The 23,763-nt window shown below is 46.4% G+C and overlaps 1 protein-coding gene across 1 annotated transcript in view; it reads right to left on the bottom strand.

The window, feature by feature from the left end:
• The window catches only part of LOC127392194 (uncharacterized), a 190,770-nt gene that overhangs the window by 3,458 nt on the left and 163,549 nt on the right, over positions 1-23,763 (bottom strand). Inside the window, exon 3 of the mRNA XM_051635882.1 lies at positions 444-542. Within this exon, the coding sequence (XP_051491842.1) occupies positions 444-542 (99 nt within the window). The remainder of the gene's footprint in view (positions 1-443; positions 543-23,763) is intronic.

Raw genomic sequence — 23,763 nt, 5'->3', positions numbered from 1 at the left:
AGAAAAAGAACAAATCACCAGTTTCTTGCAGACATAATTAGTTCCCTTCAGACAATACCTTGATCCTAACAGATTTCCATCTATTTTCAGGACTTTCCAAGAACTGCTATTACCATTCAATTATCATGCTTCATTAAGCAACTTAAAACTGTATATTGCATGCTTTTAGTTAAAAGAATGTTCAGCAACCTCGGTTATGACATGTAATGTAGTGTTTGTTCAGAGCAATCCTGCTAAGCAGGTGGGACATGCCGAGGGGGAATCGCTGGGCTTGCAGAGCTCAGGGTGACATAGAACACGAAGCACTGGGTCGAGTTCACTGCCTCGTGTGCTGTGAAGCCAGAGACTGATCTTCAGTCAGTGTCAGCAGCACCACTCAGCAACGTCCCTCTCGGCAAAATGACAACAGTAACACTTTGTTTTCCCCCTTGTCCCGAGCCCACCTCTGGCATGTCCCACCATGGCCCCACCTGCTCCTCAGAAGAAGGCCTTGCTGCACGGTGAGGACCTGCTGCTGCCCCCTCAGATGCTGAAGGGTTTACCTGAAATCACAAAGGAAAATTGAGAGAGCAAGAAGTGGCCCTGTGACGTCCGAATCCAACTGCAGAGCCCCAACAGAAGGTACCCCACACCTCCACTCAGGGGATTCAGTTCTCATGTTTGCACAGCCCTTTACAAATGCTACAAGCGATGGGCAAGGACAGCTCATGCATCTGCATCTGCACACACACACATATATACACACCTTACATCTGAAAACCATGCCAAAGAAATTATGTTTCACGTAAATTCTAGTGCCATCTTTGATTAATTTGTGTCTCTTTCCTTATTATGGCTCATCCCACATTTCAAAGGTGTCCTTCAACTAGGACACTGGGTGAGGGCTGAGAAGGCAAAAGAGCCAGGAAAAGGCTTTTAAAGGCACAGTCTGGGAAAGCCTTTCAGAGGGTTACGCTGCTGGCTCGACACTCCCATCCCCGCATCACATATTCTCACCTACAGTTGCCTCTTTAGCACATCAGCTTTCCCCAGAACTGGTGCATTGCACCCACTGGCCAGAGATTCCCTCTTACGGAGGGGCAGACAGTAAAGGAGCAAGTACTTAAGTCTGAGAAAAACAACAGGGCGTTTGGCAGCTAAATGGAGCCACAGGGTGCAGAACTTAAATAAACATCCATCTGCTATTTATCCCCTTTCTCCTGTCCCCTCCCCTCAGTGCCACATGTCTGAGGGACTCATGTCTGAAGGTTGTGAGTCCTTTATCACTCACAGTTGAGGCACCAGCACCCAAGTGACAACAAAAGAGCTGCGTGGGGAGGTCCCCAGCACCACAGTCCCTGCAGAGGGAGGCACAGACTGAGGTCTGCATCATTGGCCCTCCCAAATGCTGCAGGAAAAGCAATTTACAGCCAGGGCTGCTTAATTCTTGTAGTATGTGGCAAGTAAGAATCATTATAAAATTATATGAGTCAAGCTAGTTAATTCCCAAAGCGAAGAGGCAGAACAATGCCCACCATCCCCCAGGGCTGCTGGAAGCCCCCCGAGCCAGGCTGGCTCTCAGCAGCCGTGATCAGCTCCTTGTTGAACTCAACTCCAAGTGCTTTTGCTGAAATGGAGCCAGGAACACAAAGCTAAGAGGACATCTTTTGTGGAAGTCGTGTGAGTGAAGAGGTTGGATCCTGTTCCAAAGACTGCCTTGTGCCCACTGGCAGCTCCCTCACTGTCTGACCACGTGTATTCACAGGGAACTCAGCGTGGACTCGGCCTCTGGCACGGTTGGGTTTTTTTCCCAATATGTATTTTTGCAATATATGAAATAAACCTACATCAACAGGAGACCATCTGAGAGGACTGGCTGAAAAGAACATCTTTTTTTGCTCAACATCTGTTCTGTGTCTTTTTGGTCAAAAAAACACTTTGTAATTAAAATTTTCATCAGAAATTAAACATTCTTTCCAGCTTTGCAGATGGTGAGAAGAAAAAAAATTCCCTCACTGGGCGGTACAGGTGGTTGCTCCGAAAATGAGCACTTTCCTCCAAGCAGGTAGGAAGCCTGAGCATGTGATTGTACCACAGGGAAACAGTTTGTTCTTTGCCTAATACAAAATTAAACATGATGAAAATCACCGAGTGATATATTTTGTCCCATGAGAGATTAGTTTCAGAAATACAAAGACAGAAAAATACTCATCTTTCATTATCATGCCAGTTCTTAAACAGCTGGGAATGCTATTTCTTCCCTCAGATGAGCGAACTAGAAGAAAACAATGTTCTACCTCTGCCTCCCCCAGCAACACATTTCCCTTTTCCCATGGAAATTTTCCATTTAAATTACATTTCCTCTTTATTACCCCCTTCCTTTTTAAAAAAAAATAAATTCTGGCACACCTTTTCTTGCTATGAACCTTTTTTTCCCCTATGTATCTCTTCTTGGTTTTCTTCTATTGCCTAGAACAACAACAAGAAGCGTGTGCACATGCTGGGGGGGAACGAAGGGTGAGGAAAGGAGAAGAAAGGAGAGAAAAGAATAGAGAGAAAAGGTGGGGGAAATAATCTGGCACAGAACAGTCGCTGGGTTGACAAGTCACTTCCATGAAAACAGTTTTCTTATTTTGCTGGGAGCGAGTTCATCCCCTGCTGCTCACTGCAGCCACTGTTTGCCGACACAAACATTTTCCAGGGCAGAAACAAGTAATTTCTGGTTTCTCAGCCCCCTTGAAGCTACTTTTGCTGCTTGTACTGTGCTGTGCTGAGCAAGAGGAGCAGCACATGCTGGCAGTGCCGTGCTCCCCAGGATCAGTGTTGGTGTCACACTGTGGGAGACACTGAAGAGAGACTCTGATTTATGGAGTTTGCTGATCTATTTCAATGCATCTGCATTTACAATCCCATGAAAAATTTATGACTGTTAAACTTATCCTGTACATCATAATTAAACACAAACAATCATTTCCAAATAACTGTTTACCATATTGCATATTCAATTGTGCAATTAATCTCAATGACTCTTTCTCCTTGTAAATAAATATTGCCAGCAACACACCCCGGCACGGCGCGCTCCCGGTTGCAGCCAGGCAAAGACACAGAGTCAAGCTGACATTCCGGAAAGAGCAGTTACCTGTTTCACAAATGGCTTGGAAACTCTGTCATTTCCAAACAGATGCCTTGTGCTCCTGCTAACTGCTTGTTCTGAGGAAAGCCTCCAGGAGAGATTGATAGGGGAAGTGCTGCTTAAACATTAATCTCGATGCAGAGGAGGGAAGCAGCTGCTCCCAGGGCTTTGCCAAGAGATCTGAGACCACAGGGGGACGTGTGTGAGCCCCAGAGCAGCCACCAGGGCTGGCGCCAGGGCAGGACCTGCCCTCAGTGAGCGGGGGCACGGGGCTCTGGGACAGGCACCACAGAGACCCCTGTCACCAGACACAGTGGCATACAGAGACCTCAGCACAACAGAGTAAACTGCAGCCAGACCCACCTCTGGGTGTACCTGTGCTCACTAGCCGGGTGGACAGCAAGAACAGCCTCACCACCGGGGGTGCTGCCAGGAGCTGCTGGCTGAGGAGCTGGTCCAGACCAAGTGAGCAGCTTATTGTTGGGATTCAGGAGCAGTTTGCTTCCTTTCGGGCATAAAAAATGAAACAGGGATCTGCTGATGGACGGTGATTGGTAGATGGCTCCACATGAAACAGCATTTGTCCTGAGAACAAGGTGAATAAAAGACTAAGTGGAGTTCAGTGGTGCAATACAAATACCTGTGTCCCTCTGCATCACCAACAACAATCCCTGCGCTCCCCCTGGATCCCTGTTCCCTCAAACGCTCCACTAGGAAGCTCTTTGTAAGCAGGATGCCTCACTTAATGTCCTCTCCCAAACACCATATTAATCACCCTTTCAGAACACAGGGTCTCCAGGGATATGGATGCGCTGGGTGTGAGAAGGACATTGCTCCTCATCTTAGCTGTGTTTGTGACTCTCCACAAGCCTGCGCCGTTTACCCGGGGCTGAAGCTCCAGCAGCAGAACCCTCTGCCGTGTGTCACCCCTGGCCCCCTGCCCCAGGGGGGCCCTGCACAGCTTCAGGGGCTGCAGAGGGGATGGAGGAGCCCTGACCTCTGCAGCCTCTGTCAGCAGGTACACAGGACACTGAAGGGGCCCTCGGCAGCCCAAGGGCTAATTGGCTTTGAAGGATTGCTGCTCTGGATCACGGGTCTACACTGTCCCCAGGCTGGGACTTATTTCCACCCAGACACCTGAAGTGAAGCTGAAGGACTGTCCCAGGCTGGGTACTTGCAGACGGGCTCCTGTGAGCTTCCGTTCCTGCCTGTGCAGAGGAGGAAAGGGCTGGAAGTGCCACTGCTGAGGGACAGGCCACCCCGTCACGCAGCGCAGCAGGGAGGCACAGGATGCTGGCAGGGCCCTCGGCACGCTCGTCTCCTGCAACACCTAGAAGATTCCATCTCTCTGGGCTGTCAGCTCACCAGCTTTCATAAGCACCAAATTTCCTAATAAAAGTTTTTAGAAGCATTTGATTTTGCATATGTTAATTTTGTGCCAGCACTGCCAGTCTCACATTCACAGTTTCTTTTCAGGGGATTTACCCAACCTTTGCTGTAAAAACATTTTCACAAGTCAAAAGCAAAGCATGAAAATCACAAAAAAAAATTGTATTATAAAGATTTTCAGTTATACAGTAAATATAATGAGAAAAAAATAAACCTGTTTGAAACAGAATCTTCAGTAAGGGACCTGCTTGTTGAACAACATCTGTGACAGCCAGCATCCCCCATGGTGACACTGGCCAAGGCACTGCACTGTGTCCTGCCAGGACAGGGACAGCAGTGCACTAATGCAGCAGCAAACCCTGCCAGGTATTTTAACTGCCCCCAGACCAGGTTGCCTTGGCTTTCAGCTGGGATCCTGGGCAGGAAGGAAAGCTTCAGGGAGGTCAAGGCATAAAAACATGCTCTCTGTATTGCACACAGGTAAAGTGCTCCCACTGGGGGCTCAAAATTGTGTAAAACAAATGCAATTTATTGTCTCCTTCCCTGTCCTGCCAACCCTAACAAAGTTGTTTTCATTTACTGGGAATCCCTGGTGAAGTGTTAGCATCTTAAGTAACCCTTGTAAGTGGAACCAAATTAGGAAAGCGAGCAGACAACACAGACAGAGAAAACAGATTTCATCTTCTATATATCAGTTTCTATTAGTTTCAGAGATAGGTCTCTATTACACCCCTTGTTTGTCCATGGTCAGAGTGCATTCAACAAATTGAAACTGAAATGTGTCTGCTGATGAGACTGACGCAGTTACTAGATTTAACCCTCAATCAGCAGCTGAGTGAAGTATAATGCAATTCATTCAGTATCAGACCAGCAGCAGAGCTCTGCAGTACCAGTTTATGAGGAGTACCCCAATGTGCATACAGCTTGTACCAGTATTTTCCAGAGCTCTTCCTGCCCTGTTCCTCCACACACTTGTGTAAACCCCTTCACCCACTGACTCTTTTCCAGCATTGACAACACTTCTTTGGGTAAACCTCTCAGGAAGGTGGGTCTGGCACAGGGCCCTGGCACCCTCAGCACTGCAACACCCCTGACCACAGGGAGGGGGGCTGCAGAGCCTGCACCCCCCTGTGGGTCTGCTGCTGGATCAATGCAACTTGTGAAAACCAACTGGCAAGGCTGGATGTTTTTCCCAAGGTAAGCCAATGTTCCAATTATCAGGAGCTTGCTGGCACTTGGATCGACACTGCAGATTAACTCAAAGCAAGGAATGTTCATTGAATTACCCAGAGCAGCAAACAGATCTTTGGGGGAGGTGTAAATACTCCCCAGGTGTCTATGAAATTGGGAAAAGGTATTTCAAAAACTAATTTGCCAGGGCAAAGTAAAAACTTCAAAGGAAGTTAGTAAAAGGAGGGACTACTAATGCAATGGTTATTGTGGTAGTTACCAGCTGGATCATCTGCTGGTGACTAGAAAAGCAGCCCTGTGCTGTGATCCCAGCAGGCACGTGTCACCACCAGCCCTTGGCCTGGCAGCCACCCCTCTGCCATCTGGCATGGGAGCGATGCATCACAGGGAGACTTTCCTTGGCCAGGGCAGGATGGGCAAGCCCAGCTCTGTCTCGTAGCCCCCCAGGTCCCCAGAAAGCCACAGAGTAAATGCTGCAGTGACACAGAAGGTGGTTCATGGGCCACTGAACTTTCCCCACAAAGACCAAACTCTACTATCCGTCCAGCTTGGTGGCCAACAGAGTCACTGCTAACGAACTGAGGGTTTAATAAATGCACATAGCTTCAGGGTTTCTTCCACAATTGTTTTTTTTTCTTTTTTAATTCAGCTCCTTCATCACAGAGCTAATGCACTAATGGACACTTACCATTACCTAACTTCTGACCTAATGGGCACAGCAAATAACTGAGAGGCTCATAAAATCAAATTTACTGGGCGTCATTCCTTTTGCTGTCCATTGACAGAAACTATTTATTAGGTTACACAGAACTAGGGTGTGGAGTTATACTCATCTTGCATTAATGTTGTTACATGGGCACGTCAGGATCCCAGAAGCTCGAGGAAGGAGGGAGAGCTGGTCCAGTGACACTCACCCACCCTTGGCCTGAGGGACACAAGGACTGGCATTACCAGCATTGCCACCAGGGGCTGGAGCTCTCTCTGTACACGTATCTGCATCTATAGGTCTATTGATCTGTCTAGGGCAGGGTCTGCTATGAGGTATGATGAAAATGTGCTGAAAGAGCACCCCAGAGTAGGCACAAGGGAAAAGCAAAACACCATAAAAATTATGCAGTGCTATTGGAAGGATGCAGCAAAGTTCATAACTGGAGAGACCTGAGCTAGAAAATAATTTGTATATGAAATACCCAGATAGTGCTGGAGGGCAGTGCACTTACTCCTGACAGCATCTTCAGGGGCAGGTGTGCCCAGCCCCATGAGCTGGATGGGTTTTTCCTACTCCCGCAGAAAGCTCATCCAAGCCAGGCATGACAGAGCTCCAGCCAGCCCAGTATTAGCAGGAACAGAAAAGTGCTGTTAACCTTCATGGCAGGATCTGGTTTACAAATACCCAGAACAGAGACAGATTAGATGAACTTCGAAACTTTCACATATGTTTTAAGAAATCTTGCTTGCTAAGCTATTTTTTTTCTTTTCCAAACTCCCAGGGCCTTAGTAAAGCCAGTGAATTCACCATTACAATCATTTGGGGAACAGTAAAGCTTTGAAAAATAGCATTTGCACTGTAGATTTATAGAAACCATTTGAACTACAGTAAGCCTTGAAGATAACTGGAACATATTTTGATTTCTCAATAATTTCTTGAGAATCATTAAAAGAAATGAAAACTCTGCACCCTGGACAGACAGAGGCTGGGAAAGCACTGCGAGGAGGAAATAAAATACTGACAGTATTTAAGAAAGTCCCCAAAGCACTGGCTCGCTCAGCAGGAGAGGCAGCTGGAGCTCTCTGCTGCCTGCTCTGTAAAGAAGCAAGCCTAGGCCTCCCACTTGTGCCAGGGACAAAAGATTATCAGTTGAAATTATTACATTAAAGTATATGCAGCTGGATAAATCCTTGCTTGCTCTTAAACTGCCATGATTTCACACCATTTAGCTATTCTGCAAAGCTTTCCCTTATTTGTGCCATTCAGATACCTGCGCCCTACAAGTGGCTGGGACCAAACCAACACCAGCCTTGGTCTCACACGGGCCCAGGGCTGCCATGCCCTGCCCTGCTGGGCTGGGAGGATCTGGGGGTGATGCCCCTGCCCAGCCCCCAACAGCTGCCAAAATCTTCCTGCAGAAGCTGCTATCGTGGGGCTGCAGCTCAAACTGGGGTTAATGACAGTTAAATGAGTAGTTAGGAGCACGATACTAGTAGATTCTCAGTTAATTTAGCAGATCACACTGGATGTACAGTCACAGGCTATTTAACATTCTCCTTCATTAACCTCGGTTATGACGAATCCTACCACTGCACTTCAGAGCCTGTTCATCAACCCCCACACCTTGCAGTCATGGCACTTCATTTCCACTGAGAGGAAAATTCCAGTTGTTTCTGCTGGTTTCCAGAGGAGGCTGAGGTGGGGCTCAGGGACAAAGTGGGGTCGGGCCCCAGGAACTGGGGGCACTGCAAGGCAGGAGTGGTTCAGAATCTGGCACTCGGCCCTTGGAGCTGGGTCCATGTGTGAACCAATGCCTGTTGCTGGTGCACACCAGGCTCCTTGGGAAGCCACCATGCAGGTGAAAACAACACACCTGCTGTCCCAAATCCTGAGCGTCTCTGAAACTTTTGTTATTTGTGTCTAATTATTATTTTTGTCAAAGCTGGATGAGTATCTTAGAGTTCTGCTTAACATCTTCCCTCATTTTAGGAGGCTGAGTTCCTGTTCCAGCACGGACAGGACTTTTGGTCCTGCCTTCCCAGGCAGGGTGATGGGGGGGGGGTCTCTGCTCCCCGCACACGGGCACAAAACCTGCTCCCCAGCCCGGTGCAGGGCAGCCACGCTGTCTGGGGCGAGAGTGTCCTCACTGCTGGGGAGCAGCATGCTGTGGGAAGGCAGCCCACCCAGCCCAGGGCAAATCATCCCTTATTACTGATTTCTGAGGGTTGATTTCATGTGCTGGCATTTCACACGCCATATGGAGCAGAGGCAGCGGGAGACAAGCTTCCAGCCGCTGTTTTTCTTTTTAAATACTGCTAAACGTGACTGAAGCAAAGTTAATCATATTGCTGCTTTTACTGAGAAAAATTACTCTTGAAACAGTCCTGCTAAAACCCCAGATCCTCCCCTCTCCCAGTGGGCAGGTTTATGCCTCAGGACACTGGCTATGTCCTGGCAAGGCTACCAGACTGTCTGATGCAGCAGGGCTCCCCTAACAGGGCAGCTTTGTAGAGTTAAAAATAATTAGCTGTTTGGTATGTACAGCCACCCCTACTCACCCACTACACACTTTAATAGGCACCATTTCCTCCTGGTATTTGTTAATCTGATAGTAATTGATGGGGGAACAGTCTGTAGGGATCTGCCATCCAAGTCTGTGCTGCAGACCAGGCAGCTTAAGCACCTGATGCCTTGTCCTGTGTGACCACTAGCCCCAAGAAACCCTTCCTTAGCAGTATTCTCTGCTATATTTGGAGTGTCTGTCTCTTTTGGGAAGCTTTTTGTAAGGGTATCAAGGTCCAGGTTTGACCAGAAGCTCCTCTTGTGTAACCAAAACTGGAACTGTGCACGTCACTAGATCTGAATTGCTTCAGCCTCCAAGAAGCCGACCTCTCTGATATACAGACATACAAAAATCTAGAGATATTTTCAGTATTTCTCCTTTTCAGCTAAGAGATGACTCCAAAGATAGTGCTGAAATAGATTCACAGCAAGGTTGTGGCACTTCTGGTATTTACTGTGCAAGACTGACATTTATGATAATAAAGGGAAGAAGTGTTGAACAGTAACGATAGCGATAACATTTTGCCAGGGACAAAAAAACTATCAAATGAAATGAAAGCAGAAAGGGAGAAATGGCAAGAAAGGGAGCATGGGGGGGGGGGGGGGCGGGGCAGAGGGGCCTATGGTGGGGAGGTGGGTTTGGGCAGCATCTCTGCTTGGGCAGAAGGAGGAGAACAGAGAGGGCTGACTCCAGACTGGCTGGACCCAGTGGGAGCCAGGAATTAACTCCTGAGGAGAGGGTCACAACAGCCACAGCTGCCTGGATCCCCCCTTGGCATCCTGCTTCGTCCAAGTACTAATTCCCACTCATTTATCCCCAAGTCTTACACAAATCTCTTTTCTTTGGGACATTTCCACAGCTAGTGAACCCAACCAACAACTGTTTCCTTCATTTATGAGACATCCTTTGACCCACCTGCAAAGTGCTCCAAATGCTTTAACAGGAAACTGTTCTCATTGCACTGTTAACATTCAAATTAAAATTTAGTAGGAGACTCACAAAGCAGAATAAACTTTCAATTAAAATATAAACACTGTTACTGAGAAAGAAAACTGGAGGGAGCTCCTAGGCTTCTTTGCATTAAAAATGCCTGAGATTTAATTTCACTGTGACATCTCCTTGGAATTGCACTGCTAATTGATCAAATTTTGTCTGTCTGTTATTTAAACTTTCAATAAAACTTAGATTAATGGAAGGTGTAATCCTCCCGGGCAGAACAAATATTCCCATTGTTCATGTCAGGTATGGAATAGCAATGCCCCTACTAACAGCTTTTGCATTCAACCTGTGAACATGAAGTTAATCATAAAAGTGCAGTGATTCTTTAATTGCTTGAATGAAATTTTCTCTGTGTGTCATTTCTCCCTCCTGTTCTCCCCCGCCCTCACTCTCCACTTAAAGCTGGCACGGATCTTTAAAACCATCCAGCTATAATTTTCAGGACTGATTTGCTTTGTTCATGATGCAAATAAAAATCCAGCTCAGTCTGTGTTCTCTCAGAGGGATGGGAGCAGCCCCCTGAATCCCTCCTGCCAGAGGTTTTCTCATACATTATGAAATGCAGCAGCACTAGGATGGGAAGTGTCCTGCCTTCTGCAGAAAAATGTAGGTTTTCTACTGCTCACTCTGCCTTTCTCCATCAATTATGAGGCAAAAAGTTGTGGCATTTGTGGGCCACAGTTGTGCTATCTATGGGCTGAAGCAGTGCTTGCTCCAGAAAACTCAAAACGATCTTGGGATGAAGGGCATGCTACATGGACAGAACACCACAAATACTGTTTGCAAACACTACTATGAACACACTACAAAGAATCAGAGCCTGGTTTTTACCATTCTTTTTGCACTGGGAGAGCAGAGTGTCTGTACCAAACTGCTAATATTAATTAGAGGAGGAAGTAATGCAATATTTTTTCCTGATTTCCACTGTTTCAGCAAATTTACTATCTGCCAGACTAAGATCTTTTGTACCACACAGAATAAAGTAAAAAGAGGGGCAGTAATGAGAAGGTAGGAAGCAACATCTAGTTGGTATTCCTTCAGTGGTACTGTTTGTTGTGCTGTGTTAAATTAACTCCCATTAATTCATTGTGAAAACAAGTCTTAGAGAATAGCAAAGAACTTACAGTATCTTCTCTTGAATTAATGTTGCATGGTATCACTTTACTTTAAGAATAATTAACAATAACTCAACAGCAGAAAAAAAGTGTCTTTTGATACACCTGAAGTGTGCCACAGGTAGATGGCTGCTGTTGTACCTGCTGTGATGCCTATTCAAAATACTTTCATAGCTGTGATTCACCTTTTCATCCTTCTAGGCATGCACTGTTTATTGCAAATACTTTTTTGGCAAAAAAAACCAAAAACAAACAACAACAAACAACCTGGTGTATTTGAAATAGGCACAAAAGGGTCAAGCCCAGGCAATCTGCTCATGCCCAGCAAGGAGTTTCTGGGAGGCACCACAGCAGGGAGCATTTGTGGGTGCAGGGACCTGGGTCCCCACTGACTGCAAAACCCCCCCCAAGGGCTGGGGTCACATCCCAGCACCCAGCCACAACAGCTTCAGCCTTGCCCTCCAACACCAGGGGCTCTCTTCACACATGGGGCAAACGTCTTTAAGGTATCTTTTTCACTGAAGAGGCTGGTTGTACCATTTCTAAATATAGTTTTTCTGATACCACTTAAAACTTAATCATACCCTCAGTGATTCACACAGGAAGATGCTTGGCTAGATAGCTGCTGAATTAAAAAAACAACAGGGGCACAAACACAGTTAATGAAAGTTGCTCTAGTTTTTCATCCCAGTGTTTTCTTGACCAAATGACTGCTGTGTCCCTGGGAGCTGCCCCGAGGGCACCACCACTCCTGGGACCTCCCACTGCTGCTCCTCCTACACCGTGATGCTTTGCTACCCCCAACAGTGAGCAGCACTCCAATTATGTGCTAGACAAGGGACTGCAGGAGGGATGCTGCTCTGCAGGTCAAGTAACAGGTCCCTGGAGGTCCCCCTGACAGGACACAGCTTGGTCCCCAGCTCAGCCCTGCTCTGGGCAGAGCCCTCACCAGCCTCCAAGCAGGATCAACTCATGCTGGGACACACGGCCCTGTGCTTCCCTAGCTGGCTGAGCAGCAGCCCCAGGGAGGGATGTGCAAAAATCTGCATAAATGATTTATACAGGGGAGAGGCACACACTGTCCTCATTAAAGCATCAGCATTGCTGGAAATGAAGAAGATTCATATCTGCTGCAGGAGGCTTTCAGGGATCAATATGTTCCAACATATGTTTTAATACTTCCTAGGTTCTCACATGTGTCTCATGAGATTTCTTTATTTATCTTTTTTTCCCAAGGTTATGAAGCCAACTGTTTTTGTATGTGCTCGGAAGCAGCGACCTGCTTTTCATAATGAATCTCCTCTGTGGAAGGAGAAAGCTTGAAGCTTTGCTCCTCATTCACACAGCTCATGGAAAGATGACATTGTGCACAGAGCCCTGGCCGCTTCTGCTGTGCTACTGAATTCAAGTGCTAAGCACACATTTGGACAGATTATTTTTCCAGGAAGGGCCTAACTACAACTTTTGCTTGCACAGCTTTCATTACACTTTCTCCCCCGTGAGCTCGCCTCCTTTTCCTGAGGAGGGTGTTTTGATGTTTCTGTAATGAAGATCATACCAGCTTTGATAAGTGACTGGGCTGCCCAGATTAGTATTTGTGGTGGGAAAAGCTGTCTTCTTCAGCACTGGTGGTGGAAGAGTGCAGCCTGTGGAACAAGGTTTGATAAGAAAGAAAAACAAGGGAGAAAGGCGGGAATGTTTGGGAGATGCAGACCAGCACCAGCTGTGCTGGCCCAGCACACGCCGATTCATCAGCTGATCCATAACATAGCTTTGAGGCACACATGCCTAGAGACTAATCTGACTGCTCACCAAACTGATTAATAGAGTCCAAAGGTCCACTTGGATTCTGCACATGGCAGGATACAGTGAACATCATTCCTTTCTGACACGCCCAACTCTGGATTCAACAGCTCAAACGCTCAGCTCAGGGTCACCATGTTCCCCAAAGCCTCTGTCAGGGACACTGTCCTTCTCCTTGCCCTACAGATCCATCGTCAGCTCTTGTCTGAGCAAAAGAAGGTGGTGCAGAAATCACCTGCTAACACCTCCCACATTTCTGTGGTACTGCAGCAGACCTGCTGGAGCTGGACACTGCTGGTGGAAAGGCAGACAGAAGGCTTTTCAGACCTGGTACTACTGGCTGCACCAGAGAGCAGCTGCACACCATGTTGTTCTCTGGGCTTTCTCCCCTCTCACAATAAAACTCTGTAGGACAGAAAAGGAGTATTGCTGGGTTCAAACCTGTGACAAAAGGCCGTTATGCAAAAAAAACATTGTATCCCAAAACCTGTATCACATATTAGGATAGAAACAACAATTCCAAGACATCCAAACTTGTCTGAAAAAAAAGGAAAGCCTTTGCACTTGCAGGACCCTCTTCAGGACAGCCCAGACTATCCTGGTATTGCATTGGTAATGCTATTTATAACCATGATTGAACTGCCTTTGGTTAGTATGATAGGCTGCCAGTTTCCAAGGATGTAACATACAGCAAACACGAGCTTCTTGAGCATACAAAGGCACAAAAGCCAAAGGGCAGATGGAAACACACACCACACACCAACAGGTGGGGAGCTGGGCGCGACTTGGCTGCGCTCACCTCAACAGGGTCCTGCAGAAGCTTCCCCAGCTTCTGGGACAAGCAGCAGCGCAGGGGGCTGGCCCAGCAGCCAGGCTGTGTGCTCACAGAAATGCCAAACACCACCCCCGAGTCCTTCACGAGGGGATCTGTCCTGAACTTGGCCTTTTTCTCGTTTGCACAGCAAGTGGTAACTACATCTGATGTGATGACACAATAATTTTCAAAGCTCATGGGCCCTGGGAAGGTTTTTTTGGCCTTACTGCCTGAGAGACCATTCAAAAATAATTAAAAGACGGAATGTTTTATGTGGTTTATGATGCTTTGATCCAGGTTTTTTAATTAACCTATCTTGCTTTAAGTAACTGCAAGTTCACTTCCTTCTCGCCGATAATATCATCATAGAACTGATGAGGGAACAGCAGAGCAGGAGTAACACAGGCAGCCATGACTTCTTAACCCCTTGACCACCCGGCACCTGGTGACAAGGTACTGGGGGCTTGGGGCTGCTGGGCAAGGTGGGCAGAGGGGAGGGAGATGTCACCTAACATTCACTTTGCGGCCTCTGCATGGGAAGCTGCTCCAAAACCAGCTTGGGCCAGGAGCTCACAGCAGCACAGAACAGGAGAAAACAGATGATGGCCACAATCTATGATGATCCTGCCAGGAGCAAGATAAAGGCATCTCAGAGAAGCCCGAGGGGAAGGATTTAAAGCTCCTCTGTTTTCCAGTGTCCTGGTGCCTCTATCAAAGTTTCCATTAGAACAAAATTCTGTCCAAACTGCTCAGCGTTGGGGTATTTCCATTAACCTCCCCATGCTGGGTTCTGCCACCCCTCAGGTCCTTCAGACTGCAGCGTGACCATATCTGACCACAGAGGACCACCGATGTCCCAGGTCTAGGAGGTGTGACTGGGTCGCTACTTATTTTCCTAAATGTAATGGTTTTGTCTCACTATCCAGTACTGATCATTAGAAGCAGTAATGCTTGGCCTCTTGGTGCCTCCTTTCAAGGTCAAAATCTCTACTGAACTCGATATTGAACAAGAGCCTAAAACAAATTTTGGGCAGTTAAGAGATTTACAGTATGCTGCGCCAGAGCTTTTCGAGAGGCTTTTTAAATAGGCTGTCCTAATAAAGCCTCCAGAGAGCAATCATGTTTGGGAAATGCTGAATCATTACTGATTTTGTCTAAATGGCAAGAGAGTGCAGCCTATTTAGGCTGGATAAATCCATGCTTAGCTATTTCTCAAAACAAGTGTTTTTAAACCAAATTTACAATTCCACTCAATACGATTAGTTTAAGGGCCAGTTAATGAAGCCCAAGCTCTGGAAATGAACATTTCTCCTGCCTTTGGAGTTTAACAGAAATGGTGGCAGCAAATAGGCCAGTTTTAGAGGTATCAGTCTTGGTGTGACCTTGGGTGATGCTCAGGACCTCATCCAAGGGTTGCTGAGGAAACCAAAAGTCTCAGCTATGACTGATGGCTTTGTGCCAAACTCACCCTTTCCCATCTCTTCAAAAAAGCAGGACAGCCTTCTTCCATTCTGCTCTGTCTAGGCAAACCAAAAAAACCCCAAGTGAGGGTTAGTGAAATCTTCAAGCAAGGCAGCAGCAGGCAGCATCCAGTGTGGATTTAGAGATCCATGTGTCTAGGAATTCACAGCAGCACAGAACCATTTGGGTTGGAAGAGGACTTTAAAGGCCATCTAGTCCAACCTCCCTGCCATGAGCAGAAACACCTTCAACCAGATCAGGTTGCTCAGAGAAGTTTACATGAATAAGATCAAACAGCCCCATCTGCTTTTTTCCCTCCTGGCTGGATTTGCCAGAAAAATCCCAGAAGGACCCAGGGCTCCTCTCCCACTGTATGTTCACAAGACCTAAGCTGCTTCCCAGTACCAGCAATCCCAGGCAAGCAAAACACTGGCACTCAGAAAGCATCTTGCCTTTTTGTTGAGGGGCAGAAGGGAGAAAGGCTTGAGAAAAGCAAAGAATATAAGGGAAGGAATAATTAAGTCACTTACAGCAGGTACTTTCCTTAAAGACTTGAATACCTGTGGAAAATGTGAGAATGAAATAAGAAAAAGATTTATTGAGTCTCACAGCCTCCAGTTAAAATTAAATGTGGTGAGAAAAGTGGCTTTCCACATTTAATTGTCTTTTCCACAGTAACTATGTGTCAGTCTCTCCTAAAAGCCTATTAATTCTGTAATTTAGTGCTACCAAGAGCTGGGAGACTGACTGAACCACCACTGTTTTTTTTTCTTAATTCATTGACTAACTGTCATCAGGCATCACTGTTAGGGGTGCTTTCTCCTTGAAGGTTCCAAATACGAAAAATTAAAAACTTTTTGTAGTCTATTTAATAAAAAATGTGCTGGCACATCAGTTAATAGAATGGATTCTATGATACTGTATGTTAGGATTTTTATTATGGCTAAAAATAACCTGACATGTCAGAAGAGCTATAGAGAAAACATTTTTCCAAGCACAAGGAAGGATTAGCTCATTTGACTTCTGCATCTAGATGCAATTTATTTGTTTAGCTATAATTTTAGAGTTTATTCTGAAACTAGCTAGAGCTGGTAATAGAGCTATTAACCCAGAGATGGGCTGGTGGTGTATTTCTTGACATTTGAGGTTCTACAACAAGTTAACTGTGAAAAAAACCCATTACCTCAGAGTCAGCAGCAAAACAGCGCTCGCATTCCAGTCTTCCAACTTAACAGGAAAGATACTCAAGTAAAAGCCAGGCACCCACTGGTACCCCAGTCTGCTTCTGAGTCATCAGTTGTTTGCAAATAAATTACCTGGGTGACCCTGGGTCACTTCTGTACCTGAAATAGTTATCAGCAACAGACCTGGGGAGTCAACTCAAAGAGGGGCCAGCCCTGGCAGCCTGGAGCTCTGGTGCCTGGGCAAGAAGGCAAAGGGGCTTCCTCACTTGACCCCCTCTGTTACTGCTTGTCTGGTGTTACTGCAAGTAAATTGGGATGCAATTTCCCTACATTCCTCCTGCAATTTAGGCAGAAGCCTACAGGAACATTTTTCATTATTTTGCCAGCTGTTCCAATTTCTCAGGCCAGCTGGAAACTATGGTAGGTTTTTAAACTGCCAAAATACAAGATATAGAGAAATAATTTGCTTATTTTGATGTATTTCAGACAGTGCCTCATCTTGTTTCACAAGCAAAACTTAAGGGAGCTGTTTCCCTTGCTCACCTCTTGCTAAGTTGGTCCTGGAAAGGTGCTGAGGTCCCAGGTGGGCGCTGTGCACCCCACGCTGCCCCCGAGGAACCCTCTGCCCATGCAGGGGATGCAGCCCCACAAATGGCTTCCCCACCCAGCTGGTGGCACAGTCCCATGCCTCTAGTGCCCTGTGTGCCAGCAGAGAGCCCTAAATGCTGCCTGGTAATGCACTCCCGAGCAATACCATCAGAAGAGACGAAGAAAACAAAAAGCCTTTTGATTCAAGGTTTCAGATCTGGCTCAAGACTGATGGTTCTGCTTATACTTTGTTCCCCACTTCAAAACCACCTGGTTACCTTTCTCCTGGAGAAAATAAACAACTGAATTTCCAATCAGACAACATGACATTGTGAAGGACGTACCAACAGTTGTCGTATCTCCAGATGAGTTGTTAAGTGTATAGAGAAACATTTTCTCCCTGGCACAGCTTAAACTAAGTACTGTATCTAATTTCCTCTGGAGAAATGTGCTGGAGAAATCAGTAAGATAAGTCTGTCATCATAAATAGTAATAAATTACTACTCTGGAATAGTTGCTTATTTAGTAAAGTTATTTGAATATTAATGTTTTTTACAGGTATGCCTATATGGTAAAAATCCACGATGGCAGTATCTCAAAATTATTTACAGTCTTGATTACAAGGCAGAACTTGGATGAGGTTACTAAAGACAACTGTACCTGGAATAATCAAACCCCTCCCGGATATCAGAGCCTTCCAAGGAAGGTGCCACAGGAGCACAGAAGCCCAGATCACCTCAGAGCAGACAACTCCCAGCAACCAGAGCAAGACTGAACAGGCAGAAGAGCAAGGTGGGACACGACAAGGTCCTGCTGGGACAAGCCATGCAGATCTGCTCTACCAGAGTATAACAGCCTGGGAGACAGCAGGTCCAGGGGTGAGACCCAGGAGCTGCTGAGCCCACCAGGGCTCTGCTCAGCTGTGCTGTATCACATCATTGCAGCTGTTATAAGGAGACATTTGAAAAAAAAAAAAAATAGAAGTGCCTTCATTCTCCTTTGATTTTCTGGCTTTACTTTTTAGCCAGTGGTTGTCATTATACAAACAACCTCTGTAGGGCACAGGCAGCAGGGCCAGATCCCCCCACACACACTCCCTCAGTGCCAGGGGCAGGGCCATCCTACTCCCCCAAACCACAGGGTCAGGACCCCCTGCTCCTCATCTGCCCGCAGAGCTCCAGACCTCCAGCTACAGGGCAGGGAGTGGAAGAAGCAGTGCGCCATGGGCAGAGCCAAAGTCAAGCAGAGGAATGGAGAAAAGCACAAGGAATCTATCCCAGGCCCTCCTCGCCTCAGCTGGGTCCCTCATGCTTCCATAGGAGACTTCTTCAGAGAGGAAGATGCTCACTCCAGAAGAGCAAAGGATGGAAGAGCAGCTAACAGAAACACCCAAACAAATTAAATTGCCAAGAAGAACCTGCCAAAGACTATTTTCTGCTGCAGCCTGATCCACTTCAGTGTTTATTTTTAGTTTCATTTGGTACAGAAACAAAGCTCTGGAGATCTCTCCATGTAGACATGCATCTCTCCCACAGGTATCTGTGCAAGTTTACCTATCCTGGGCTGATTTCAGCCAAAGGGCTGGGATGGCAAAGATGCAAAGTTCCTGCAGGTTTCATGTCAGTAAGTGGCTGGACAGCTCAGAATTCCTTTATTAATATCCCACAGGAACAGGCTCAGCTCTTTGGAAAACTCAAAGATACGCTGGCTCATCTTGAAGGTTATTCTGTAGGAAACCAGGTGTCACTGGCACTACTGCTCATGAAACTACCTGGTGAACTACTGTAACAATATATAACATGCTAGAAAGACAAAGAGCAAAACTTGCAATTCCTACACAAAGCCACCTTCATTTCCACTTCCAACTAGGTGATGGCTTGCCTGTCTAGCAGGTAGACACCTCTACAGCTCCTACCACTTGAGGAAGGAGGAACACTCCCAGCTTTCACACAATCACTTACTTTTTGTAAAGAAGGCTGTTAAGAATTACACCTGCACTTAATGGGTCTGGTTTTTCCCAAAGTAGTTCACAATGTGAGCTCCATACAGAGCACGTGTGCCACTCCAGAGCTCCACAATGGGCATTTTACATGAATATGTATGTGTGCATATATATATATACGCACACACACCCTGTCCCTTGATCTCTGCCACAGAAGCCTCATGGAAGTCCTCACCATCCCAGGGCTGTGTGCATGCAGAAGCGAGCTCAGCACCATGACCAGGGGAGACCAGCCCTGGTGCTGACCCCCAGCCCCGATCTGCTGGGCCAGATGAAGCTGCATGGTACGTGCCCCAGCACAGCAGAGATGCCTTTGGCTGCTTTGATGTTAGCTGCATGAGACATCCCAGCAGTGCTGAGATGCTTATTATCCCCTTGGGTTCTTTTATTTGTCATGGATTCCAGCCTGTTGTATAATAGACATTTTTCAAGTTAAGCATCAAAACAATGAATACAAACGAGCGAGGAAGTGTTCAGTTGCTGAAGGAGGGGAATTACGAAGAACAACACCACGCAGTATTATAATGCATTTCTACTACTACACCATTTGTATTAATGTATTGGAGACATCAACAAAGACAAATTGCAGCTTAGTTCAAAGGGAAGAACACTCAAATGCCTGTAAAGCACTGCGAGCTGCTATAAGAGACGTTCTCCCTGAGACAACATGTAGGTTTTCAGAACTCTCCTGGCATAAAGGAGAGATCTTCCCAGCTGCACTGGCTCAATGGCTGGGGAAGGGGACAGCCCCTGTCACCAGGGACAGGGCTGGGTCAGCCAGCCCTGCTCATCCAGAGGACACAGACATCTGCTGGCACAGCTTATGGCATTTGTTTATGCAAGACAAGACAATTACACTACGTAACTTATACTATATACATTACTTTAAACTGCTCTGTATACCTGTGGTAGGGATGATGCTAATAGAAACCTAGATCTATTTTACTCTGATTCTAATTGTACAAGTGACAAAAATGCCTGGAATAAAGGCATGGATAAAACCCTGTAACATCAAGTCTAATGGAGTAAAAACTGAAGGGAAGACTGAATTTGATATCCAGCTACTATTTTACCTGTTTACATCACACCAAGAAGAACAAACCACGTTTCTATTACCTATTTCTAACCTTGTTTCTATTATTTAGTTCTGCTGGTCTTACAGTATTTATTTTTTAAACCAGATGAGCACCAAGGTAATAGTCTTTGGAACTTCTAAGGCTTCAGGTAAAATTGGTGGGTTTCAGTGCAAATTCACACAACCAAAGGAAACAAACATTTAGCCTTAGAAAAGGGGGGGAAAAGGTATAAAAATTGTTCAATGAAAAGATTAGTTTCTACAGTTTTCCCAACCATAGAGGCTTTTCCATGTAAATCAATACAGTTTTGCCACAGCAAAGCAGTCTTGCAGAAAGTTATTTGCTAGAAATAGAATAGCAGCAAATGCAAAGTGTGTGAGAAGGTCCCTTTTCAGCACTAATGTACGGGGCATGTCTTCTCTCTTGCTCTAAGGGCTTTGTTTACTAGCTGAAGCCAACACCATTTTAAAGCTTATTTTTTTAACTTGGCATAAATGGAAAAATGAATTCAAAGTCTGCTCTAAGGAAGAAGGTATACCAGCTATAGGCACTGAATAATACCATTAACTTGTTTAAGGCTACAAGGGTGAAAAATAACCCCCTGGCCCTGCACGGGCTGTGGATGCACGTTCACTCCACCACAAAACATCGACAGCTCTTGCCCACTTCATCTCCTGCCGCAGCTCTGAGCCCCGCGCTGCCCTCAGCAGCAGCTGCTTCAGGGGCACCGCCTGCTCCGCGTCCCGGCCCCCAGCTCTGGAGCCCACAGGGAGCCAGTGGTGGATGGTGACAGACCTCAAACACACCAGCCAAAACCTGCAGCAACCCCAGACTCAAATAGCTGGTCTGGAAATAAAAACCGGTTCCGTGGATTCTGCATGGCCAGCATGAAGAAACCAGCCCCTGCAAAGCCCAAGCCCAAGATCCCCATTGCTAAGTTTACCAACAGGCTCCAGCTCCTGGTGGGAGAACACCCAGCACTGGCCCTTGCCAACAGCTCTTCTCTGAAACTGCATGAGTGCCAGCACTGCAGGAGGAAACCAGCATTACTGAGCTGCTGTACCCAAAGGGCTTGTTCTAGCAAACACTGTGAGCATGACCTGCAGTGGAAGCCCTTCAGAGGAGGGAACACAGTAATTAGTCTCCACTGGCACAAAATGCTAATGAACTTCATCACTAAGAGCAAGCCGGGAAAAAAATAGATTTCTATTGCTTTAGTCTTGAGAGCACAACTTGAACAGCAAGAACAGACTGAAGACTCCGACCAAGAAATACGGGGAGGGGGGAAAAGCACTTTATCTTATTTTAAGGTGTATCCTTCAGAAATCAGTCACAGCGTGGGAGTGCAGCACTCCAGCCTGCAGAGTCTCATGAGGACCCCTGGTCCTGGCAGAAGCCAAGTGACAGCCAAGGGGCTGCAGTGCCAGAGGGAGCAGCACAGGCCCCATGCCCATAGCTGCAAGCACACAGAAACTCCATGGAGCTGGAAAGCCTCAACCTCCCACAGCACCTGTCCCCAGCTAGCTCAGAGGACCAAAAAAGCTCCAACAAATCATTAAAAATTACATAATATCACAAACACATCAACTTACCTCAGAAGCAAAAGCAAGGAGTTGGAGAAGAGCCTGAATTTTCAATAATCCCCCTTGAAAGGCAGAGCCTGGCCAGGCTGTCCCTGCTGCTCTGGTGGGGCAGAGCTGGGATGTGGGGACAGGGACACCTGCTGCTCCCAGCTGTAGGAACTCACTCACCCCAGCAGCTTCCCACTTTCACCAGCTTGTTCCCACTTTGACCAGTTCTATCTCAGGACTTTGCTAGCTGCCTTCTTCAACTACACAGAGTTTAAACATGTTGGTACTTAGACCCTTTTAAGGACATCATGCTGGTTTCTGCTCTGTTCTGCTCATGACCCTCACCCCCACCCTATCAGTGCTAACGAGCAGGCAAATGAGCACAGCACCACAGGTGCACAGGCACAGCAGCACGAGATACTCACCTGCAGGTACCGAAACCATTCCCTGACAAGTGCAAGGTCTTCAGCACATCACAGTGCAAAAACCTGGAGGGGCTTCAGCTAGTGCCCTGCGCTTGGACTGCAAAATCAGACAATCCCTCGCAGCACCCAGGGAGCAGAGCCCTTTGTTGTTACTGAGGGGGGTTTCAAGACCTGTCACCCACCCTCAGCATCATCCAGGCCCTGCAATGGAGTCTCTGTGCTCTCACCCTTCCCTGCACCCACAGAGAAACCCTCCTCTGCCACCCCAGAGCATGGCACAACTGCAGAAACTATGCAGAAAACCACTTTTGGGTCAGCATTATTACTTAGACTCTTCCTGTATTACACATAAAATACACTATAAAACTATCCAAGTGGATATAATAAAACTGAATTTGATGACACACATCATTGAATCTAAGCACCTTTTAAATTCTCCAGCTCAATATACAACAAACAAGTCTTGCAATTTGTGAAGGTTTGTTAAAATCAGTTAACAATACTGTTTTCATTCTGAGCCTGTGAAAACAACATAGCAGAGCAGTATGGCCTTGTAAACCCACAGCACATCTCATTAGTGATGAGATGCAGAGTTCACCAGCGGGGCTGGGATGGACAAATGAATCCTCAAGAAGGGGGATCTCACTCCCAGTCCCACAGCCTTGCCATGGCTCCAACATAAATGCATCATTTTTGGAAATGCCATTTCCAGTCAACATCAGTAGTGTGTGTAGATCAAGAGCAACAAAACCATACTGAAAAGCAGAGGTAACCAAATATAATGAGATATCTGGGTGAGATGAGTCAGATGAGCAATTTTCTGGACATTGAGATTGTTTACAAATCCAGCCAATTTTCATTTAGTTTTTAATATATTTGTGTACATATTTTTTGTCCTCTACAAGCACAATCATCCCTTCTCATCTTCTTCCATCTCTCCCTGACATATGGTATTTTCATCTTGCTAACACAATTACATTTTACCCTGCTAGGCTGTACCAGAATTTTGCTCCAGACTTTTCACTGCTTCTATAACAAACAGGCTGCTACATTAGCAAATGTCAGCCCTGCAGCATGAAGGTGTGAAGAAAGTAAAACAAAGGGGGATAAAAAAAAAAGATGGGGCTCCTGAAGGGGAGGTGCTGCCCATGCTACACACCCAGCACCGAGCAGGGGAAGCAGCCACGCACTGGTTGTTTTTCCTGGATATTTAATGTCCATGAAAAAAGTAGAAAACCAGCTCTGCTGGTTTTTAGGGTACATCACTTCTTCTGCCAGTTAAAAGGGACAGGCCAAATTCAGCCATCCTATGGGCAGCTCTACCTTGATTCTTGTTGGCTGTGTGCCAGGTCTCCTCAACTGGGATTTCCCCCCGAATTTGCTGGTGCCAGGTAACACCACCTGGAGAGATGTCTAGTTTACAAATGCAGACATGCCCACCCTATCCCTGTAAATCTTGCAAGAAGAATTAATTAGTTCAGATGATAAAGCACCACAGGGAAGGAGAATCAAGGTTAATAACACATATTAATAAAATATCAGCAAGGAAAAATGACTAGCTGTGTCCCAGCTAAGCCATCTCCATGAATATAATAAGTTCCTGTCTTTGCAAGTGGTTATCTCCCCACAGATCAGGAGGGAAAAATAATGGAGATGAAATAATGCTGCAAGACCTCAGCTACACACAGAAGCTCTGGCCTTGCTCTGCTGGTAACAACCCAGAGCTGCAAAAGGAGCAAACGTGATGGCTGACAGCACTAA

Source organism: Apus apus, chromosome 18, assembly GCF_020740795.1.
Source record: "Apus apus isolate bApuApu2 chromosome 18, bApuApu2.pri.cur, whole genome shotgun sequence".
NCBI lineage: Eukaryota > Metazoa > Chordata > Aves > Apodiformes > Apodidae > Apus > Apus apus.
The sequence above is the reverse complement of the archived record's forward strand: the minus strand, read 5'-3'. Positions and strand labels throughout refer to the sequence as shown.